The sequence below is a fragment of the Cyprinodon variegatus genome, unplaced genomic scaffold, assembly GCF_000732505.1.
Source record: "Cyprinodon variegatus isolate N-32 unplaced genomic scaffold, C_variegatus-1.0 Scaffold405, whole genome shotgun sequence".
Lineage (NCBI taxonomy): Eukaryota > Metazoa > Chordata > Actinopteri > Cyprinodontiformes > Cyprinodontidae > Cyprinodon > Cyprinodon variegatus.
The window spans coordinates 21,673-30,168 of record NW_015150858.1 but is presented as its reverse complement, the minus strand read 5'-3'; the positions used below and the strand labels follow the sequence as shown (position 1 = coordinate 30,168).

At 40.4% G+C, this 8,496-nt stretch overlaps 1 protein-coding gene across 1 annotated transcript; it reads right to left on the bottom strand.

The window, feature by feature from the left end:
• Positions 1-2,193: 2,193 nt before the first annotated feature.
• LOC107093051 (interferon-induced protein 44-like) lies at positions 2,194-6,994 on the bottom strand. The gene is made up of 7 exons (XM_015387868.1): positions 6,475-6,994; positions 6,178-6,226; positions 3,237-3,432; positions 2,988-3,140; positions 2,730-2,901; positions 2,534-2,634; positions 2,194-2,437 (listed from the first exon to the last, which is right to left on the bottom strand). Exons 1-7 carry the CDS (start codon positions 6,953-6,955, stop codon positions 2,231-2,233), a joined length of 1,359 nt encoding a protein of 452 aa, XP_015243354.1. The 5' UTR covers positions 6,956-6,994; the 3' UTR covers positions 2,194-2,230.
• Between the last annotated feature and the right edge of the window lie 1,502 nt (positions 6,995-8,496).

Sequence of the window (8,496 nt, the reverse complement as noted above, 5' to 3'; positions counted from 1 at the left end):
ATATATATATATATATATATATATATATATATATATATATATATATACATATATATATGTGTTGGTCTCTGTATGACCAGTGTCAGAGCCTGGTCCGCATTGTGGGCAGTAAGTTGGACTCGTTTCCGGTGAGGGTTGGACTCTGCCAAGGTTGCCCTTTGTCACCGATTCTGTTCATAACCTTTATGGACAGAATTTCTAGGCGCAGCCAAGGTGTTGAGGGGATCTGTTTTGGTGGCTTAAGGATTGCATCTCTGTTATTTGCAGATTATGTGGTTCTGTTGGCTTCATCGGGGCATGATGTACAGCTCTCACTGGAGCGGTTTGCAGCCAAGTGTTAAGTGGCCAGGATGAGGATCAGTGCCTCCAAATCCGAGACCAAGGTCTTGAGCCACAAAAGGGTAGAGTGCCTTCTCCAGGTTGGGGAGGATGTACTGCCCCTAGTAGAGGAGTTTAAGTTTCTGGGGGTCTTGCTCATGAATGAGGGAAAGATGGAGCGGGAGATCGATAGGCAGATTGGTGCGGCGTCTGCTGTGAGGAGTGCGCTGTACCGGTCTGTTGTGGTGAAGAGAGAGCTCAGCAAAAAAGCAAAGCTCTCAATTTACTGGTCGATCTACGTCCCTACCCTCATCTATGGTCATGAGCTTTGGGTCATGACCGAAAGAATGAGGTCCCGGATACAAGCGAAATGAGTTTTCTCCGTAGAAATAATGATAGGGTGAGGAGCTCAGTCATCCGGGGAGGATTCAGAGTAGAGCTGCTGCTCTTCCACATCGAGAGGAGCCAGTTGCGGTGGCTCGGGAATCTCCCTGGTGAGGTGTTCCAGGCACGTCCCACCGGGAGGAGGCCCAGGGGGAGACCCAGGACACGCCTGAGGGATTATGTTTCTCGGCTGGCCTGGGAGCGCCTTGGGATTCCCCGGGAGGAGCTGTCCCAAGTGGCTGGGGAGAGGGACTTCTGGGCCTCCCTACTGAAGCTGCTACCCCCGCGACCTGACCCCGGATAAGCAGAAGAAGATGGATGGATGAACAAAGTTGAATGTTCTGACAACAAAATCACTCAAAAATCATCAATCCTCTAAGACCTGGAATAAAGCACCCACCAATTCCTGGACAGGCTGTGGTACAACCTGACATTAGTGGATGGATCCAGACATGATGTCCCACATGTGCTCAATCGGATTCAGGCATGGGGAACAGATGGGCCAGTTCTTAGTTTCAAGGATCATCTTACAGGAACTGCTGACACACTCCAGCCAAATGAGGTCTAGCATTGTCCTGGGTTACTGTAGGAGAAACCCAGGACCAACCGCACCAACATATGGTCTCACAAGAGGTCTGAGGATCTAACCTCGGTACCTAATGGGAGTCATGCTACCTATGGCGTACATATGGAAGGCTGTGCAGCCCTCCAAAGAAATGCTACCCCACATAATTATTGAACCACTGCCAAACCGTTCATGCTGAAGGATGTTGCAGGCAGCAGATCACATCCATGATGTTGGGCTGTGAGCAAAACACCCATCTGTGGAAATCAGGCCCTCATACCATCCTCATGGAGTCAGTCTCCCATTTGTGCAGACACATGCACATTTGTGGCCTGCTGGAGGTCATATTGTAGGCCTCTGTGTTGTTGCCCTCCTCTGTTCTCCTCAAAATCTCCCAGTATACTGGCCTGTCTCCTGGTAGTGCCTCCAGCCCCTGGACATTATGCTGACAGACACAGAAAAACCTTCTTGCCACAGCTCGCATTGATCAGCCCTCCTGGATGAGCTACACTACCTGAGCCACTTGTGTGGGTTGTAGAGCCTGTCTCATGCTACCACAAGTGTGAAAACACAACCAACATTTAACAGTGACCAAAATATCAGCCAGCAGGCGTAGGTACTGAAAAGTGGTTTGTGGTCCCCACCTGCGGAACCACTCCTTTATTGAGTGTCTCTGTCTTACTGCCAATAATTTCAACCTGTTTTCTATTCCATTTGCACAACAGCAGGTGCAATTGATTGTCAGTCAGTGCTTTTTATTCTTAGTGTTTCATGCCAAGCTAGTTTTATTTATTTTTTTACCTTGATTTATCAGTTATACTTTAAGACACCAAGTTGACAATATATTATCATGAAGAACAATATGATCCTTTATTCAGACTCCATACATTGAAAAAGTACTGACCGCCTTTCTTTTTTGTTGCCATTATAGTTTTCTTCTTTCAATTGTTTCAGAGGTTTTCTTTATACAGATCTTAAGTTTTTTAACTCAACACTGCTCAGTTGGTCACTAAGCTCATCAAAGTAGTTATCAACAAAGCGAAGCATCTGGATGACGGCGCTAAGCAGCAGGATGTCACAATTCAAGTCCAGCTCCAACTCCTCGCTGTAGCTCTTCACTGGAACAATGCAGGACAGAGGTACACCCACCTTAGCACTGACCTCCAGCATCTGGATCACAGAGGGGTTCAAACGGGGATTCAGAAGAGTTTCATCAAATTTATAATCAGGACTGAATTATTTCTGTATAAGTACAAGAATCCTCACTATTTCCTTGATGTATCCACTCCTATAGATGTTTCTCAGATCCTCTTTTACCAAAGGACAAGCTTCATCTACTTTAGTGAGCAGAACCAGCTGAGGAATGCCTACAACCAAGAAAGATTAGATTATTCACAACATGCTGTAAACAATCTGAGTTTAAACTTTATTCAAAAATATTTCAGTTATAAATCGTACTGACCCAACAGGTTAGCCTTTTTGCGGATGGCTTCCAGCTTCTCCTCCAACTTTGTGGGCATAATGGAAACCTTGCAGGCATCAATGACATAGGCCACACAGTGGATCTTGTCTTTGATGCCTGGAGACTTGCGATAGCCGTGAGCGTCATCAGGCAGAGGAGCAGCAGGATTGAACTGTGTCGGTGTAAATAAAGAATATCTTTAATCTATTTCATGTTACACTAGTTATCTCCACTAACTACATATAATCAATACCACACCTGGTAACGATCCGGCATATGTCCTTTAAAAATGCTGCCGATGTCATCAATATCAATCCCCGCTTCTTTGCTGTCTTCCAGGCCCATGGTATCACACAGGACAATTGGCAGAGGTTTGCCTTCTCGTCCTGCTTTCAGAGAGTAGGTTCGGAACTGAAAGGTGAAAAATTAGACCTAGAAAAACCCAACTGGAAGGATTTAATTTAAATGAGACACTAGAAGCTGCATGAATGAGCAGTAGAGACACACCTGAGTGGTGAGACTGGTGGAGGAACAACCAGAGATGGCCTGGCTGGTGACATGACCTCTAAATACAGAGTTGATGGAGTTGAAGAAGCTGGACTTTCCAGCTCCAACTGGTCCAATGAGTAAAACTCGAGCCTGGGACACATAACTGACTGTGGGCTTGTAGGTTTGGATGCTCTCCATCAACTTCTTTTTATTCCTGTAGAGAAACATCAAATAACTGAGATGCTTAAGCCACTTAACATCAGCGACCTGCTCAGAGTATATCCTGGCTCTCACCAAATGATCCATCGAGATAGAACCAGTTCCCTCACAACCCTACACTGATTTGTATTTTTACTGCATGTTTGTATACCAGAAAATACAACGTCTGTCTAATTTCACCACACTCCAACTTTGCATTATTTGCATTTATGTTTTCTTTTTTTTTTCTCCCCTCTTCAGACTGTAGAAACTACACCTGGCCTGGTGTTCTCCTAGGGCACAGTGGTTAGTGCATAGAGCTTGGAATCTTGAGGTTCTGAGTTCAAGCCCCACTCCCGCAGACTGCCACTCTGGGTCCCTGATCATGTGGGTGCCCCACAATGGCAGCCCACTGCTCCCCAAGGAGATGGGTTCAATGCAGAGAGTTCCAGGGCTGTCAACTCTCACCCATTGTTTCTGAGACTCACACATCTCAGTGCCTTTACACACTCTTGCTCTATATCCCCAATTGTTCACACTAAATAATGACGGACATTAAGTCTCAACTCCATTCCACTTATTTATATATAAAAATACCATGCTGATAAAAATACAGTCCACATTTGCAACACAACCTTAGTGCTAAAAAAACATGCCAGGTTAATTCCCAGTCCGTATTTTTGCACCAGCCCACATGCTAGCAGCTGAGTTGAAGGACTTGTGCCAGATAATAAATAAGACCAGGATTTCTCAGCGATTATTATTACGAGGTATCATTGGATTTTTTTTAAATCTTATCCTTATATTATCTGGACGAAGATAATTCACTTTGTGAATTAATGTTAATTAAAGTTTTAAGCAATTTAGTACTTGAGTAAATATGAATAAAATATACAGCAGCTTGCTTATATTATCAATGTGGAGACTGACCGTAGGAACACATCAAATGGTTTGTTTTCTCTATACCTAGTGCTTTTTTAGTAAGCTTAACTCCTTGTTTGCTCTAGATTATCTTCCTGATTTAGTCCCAGTAAAATAATTATTGCTCAGTCTAGTTTAATAATCTCCCGTTGGAATTTAGGACTAATTAGTTATGCAGGATTGATAAAAAGAGGAACCACAGGGATGTTCTTATTTTATTATTACTTATGTTATTCATTTATCCTTATTTTGGTCCATTGAATATGTTTATAAACTTAATTTCCTTTACATTTTCCAAAATGAATCTTCCAGAGAAGTGCTGTCTTGAGTCATTGAAAATTTTAAGATGAAGGTTTAAGATGAAGGATTTTGGTCCACTTAAACTCTTCCTAGGTATTGATTTTAACTGCATTGATGAAGAAATCAGAATGACACAAAGGAGACACATTGAGAAATAGTTGGCTAGATTTGGGATGTCTGAAGGCAAATCTAGACCTACACAATCTGAGCAGAAGTTACATTTTGACAGTGATGGTGATTTAATTGATCCAACATGTTACAGAGAGATAGCGGGTAACTTGATATACATCATGAAATGTACCAGACCCGACTCAAAATACTTGGCAGAACCAAAGCATCAGCACTGGACTGCTGCAAAACATGTACTGAGGTACTTAAAGGATACTATGGATCAGGAATTACACTACCAAAAATGTGAGAAAAGCTTACAGCTTGGGGGGTAGAGTGACACTGATTGGGCAGCTGACAAAAATGACAGGAGAAGCGCCACTGGATATTGTTTCAGCTTAACTGAGACAGTTGCAGTAATCTCATGGAAGAGCAGGAAGCAGCCAACAGTGGCGCTATCTAGCTGTGAAGCAGAGTACATGGCTCAAGCAGCCGCTACTCAGGAGAGCATGTACCTTGTTCAACTACTGAAAACGATGGATGGTAATAATCAGCATTTACCAGTCAAATTCTATGAGGCTAACCAGGGAGCAATAGTGTTATCGAAGAACCCAGTATGCAGGCAGAGAAGCAAGCATGTGGATATAAAATCAGGGGAAAATGTATGTTTTTTCTGTCCTACTGCAGACATGGTAGCTGATGTACTTACCAAAATCAAAGGTAAAATTTGAGAAATTAATGTGTTATTTGTTCGGGGGGTAATGTAAGCTGGCATTTGAAATGAATGTTACAAAGAAGTGAAGTGAAGGATAAATTTAGTTTTAGGTTTTTAGAACTGCCAGTATGTGAAATGTTTTTTTGGTTTTTTTAATGGGTTATACCGTAACTGTGTATAGTACCAAATTAGTGATGTGTTTTTGTTTCCTACCATATGTAGAGAGAGCTGTAAACATTTCTTTGAGTGGGAGTGTTAAGCATATATTTGTTGTTTGGGCAAAGACATTTATACTGTGTGGCGTGATGACGTCAGTGCTCGCGCACACACCCACCATGTTCTTTCTGTGTGTCTGAATAAATGGCTGACTCCGGTGGAGTTAAGGAGTGCCAGCCAACGGAGAAGATGTTGTCCAGTGTTTCTCTCATGCTAAGCTAGATTATAAAGTTTTTCACTGTTTATCCTAAGTAAAACGCAAGTGCTGCTGCGCAGGGATGACGAATATCCCCACACATAATCATGAAAATAAAGAAAACTCTTTAAATGAGAAGGTGTGTCCAAACTTTTGGTCTGTGCTGTATATACCAGACATTTGCTTTTGAAATCAAATAAAAATTTTGTAAAATCTAAACTAAACTAATTTTTACAGTAATGTAAAGATTATAAGTTGACACAATTTGGAAAAAGTTCAAGGGATGCAAATACTTTTGAACCTACCCAGATTCCCAGATGATAGTCCTCCATGGCTTCTCAAGTTCAGTAGATTCTGTTAAACAAAGGATTGTTTGATAATTGAACTTTACCCACTATAGCTTTTATTTTATAAGAAACCTTGTCTAGAAGACAGTGTCAATGTAATGAAAAGTCATATTTGAAATATATTTATGTGTATGCTAAGGAGAAGGATGAAAGAACATTTAACCTAGTTTAGAAATGTGTAACTGGTGTATTAATGATAATGTATTACAATTGTTGTTTTTAAATTTCAATGAAAATGAAAGGCTGATAACTCACCCTCCACTTGGTAAACTTCACATTCAGTCAGGTTCAGGTCATTTCCATGCATTTCTGCAGCATTGAAGTTGTACTGAGCTCCTGTGTTGCTGTATATCACTGGTTTGCTTCCGTTCACAAGAGCTAGGGAATCCCCAAAATAAGGACCAGAGTTGCCGATCATTTTGACGGCATGAGGAGCACTGGTAACTGGATATTTGTGGAGTTTTCCACCAGTAAAACCAAAAAGAAAAGCCTGGTCATCATTCACATACTGTCCAGACTGACTAAAAGGCTGGCTGGTGTAGCCTCCAAACACATAACCAGAAGCGTTGTAGCCCACAGACACAGTGGGTGACTGGTTGTCACATCGCTGGTGGAAGGCGGCACCAGTAAAGCCGTGGACGGTGGCCTTGTAGAGAAGCTTCAGTTTGACACTTCCCAGCTGAGAGCAGATGGTTCTCTGCTGGTCCCTGGAGAGCTCTGACTTCAGAGTAGACATCTGAGCTGCTGATCTTAATGTAAAGCTGAAATTCAAGTTCAGACTGAAAAGAATAAAAGAAAACAGATTTAAGGGTTTTTGAAAAATGGTTAACCTTCCTTTGAAACCATTGTTTACAATAAATAACGGTATATATCAAAACCAATAGCTAGTCTAAAGTCTGATTAAGCCTGGAATAATATGCTACAAACTAAGTATTTCAATAATTACCAGCACAGTAAAATGTTTTCAAGGAACTCAGTTACCTTTATGTTATATAGATTCATAACACACAAAGTTATATATTCCAGACATTTATTTCTGTTAATTTTGACTACTCTTTGTAAAAGCTAATCAAAACCTGAACTTGAATTTCACATAGAACTATCCAAAACCAGTTTAGAAACAAAAATATAAAATTTTGATCTAAACAATCCTGGTTGTATTGAAAGCTATCCAGCAGACAGACAATGGAGGGCTCCTTAGGAGGAGGAACCAGTAAAGAAACTGGCTGTTTACTCTGTGTTGTATTCATGCATAGCAATAAGAAATGTTGGGGCAGTAAAAAAGTGGTAGTGGACAAGAAGAATTAAACACACCCCTGTTAGAACTGTAAAATATGAGCTACAACTGTTTAAATCATAGTGATCACCAACTCCTGAACAAGAGACAACATCAGATACACATTAACTACCGTATGCAAATATGTCCAAGATAAGCCTTTGTGAATCCTGCCAGACTCTACATCTTGTGAATGTCCCAGTAACTTATCACTGATTTTGTTAACAACACACTTTCCTTTCTCTCAACTTTTCCATTTTATATTATCATGGTTTAATTCTGCCCTTTTCTTAATTCACAAGTCTACCTATGATGGTTTAGGCATTTTCCATAACCCTGAAGCATAAAAAAAATAATCTTTCTGAATGGTCTTTTGTCTAAATGTAAGAATATATATATATTTTTTTTATAGCCTTAATACCAATTGATTTAGATATCAAGACATTAACATTAATTAACTTTTAGTTTATTTCTCTAATTTACTGATCTGCATATGTACTTAAAATTTTCACCTGATTTAACCTTGCCAATCTGGGTTAATGTTCTTAATTTATATCAGTGGTGTCAAAAGTACACACATTTCTTACTTAAATAGAAGTATAGATACTGCAGTTTAAAAACACTCTGGTAAAAGTTTAAGTATCAACGTGACCTTTTTACTCAAGTAAAATTGAAAAAGTATGTGCTCCAAATACTACTTAAAGTATCAAAGTATAAAGTAACCTTAAAAAAAAAAACAGCCAGATGCCACTATATGGAAATTTTTTTTCGATTATTTTGAAAAATTCTTTGAGATAGGGCCAAGGATGAGGGAGGTCTTTTTGGTCTCCGTCTCCATCTCCCGATACGCTCTCGCCTGTGTCTCTCGCCTTTTAACGAGTAATTTTGGTTTTAAAAATGTAAGGAATAGAAAATATAGATACTTGTGTGAAAATGTAATGAGTAGAAGTCAGAAGTAGGAAGAAAAATAAGTAATGGAGTAAAATATAGATACCTAAAAA

Excerpts from the sequence above, each read along its gene's own strand:
- LOC107093051 (XM_015387868.1), bottom strand. The coding sequence starts at position 6,955 with ATGTCTACTCTGAAGTCAGAGCTCTCCAGGGACCAGCAGAGAACCATC. Across the intron at positions 6,227-6,474 it reads TGAAGTTTACCAAGTGGAGG|AATCTACTGAACTTGAGAAG; the intron begins GTGAGTTATCAG and ends TTTGTTTAACAG. Across the intron at positions 2,902-2,987 it reads ATATGCCGGATCGTTACCAG|TTCAATCCTGCTGCTCCTCT; the intron begins GTGTGGTATTGA and ends ACACCGACACAG.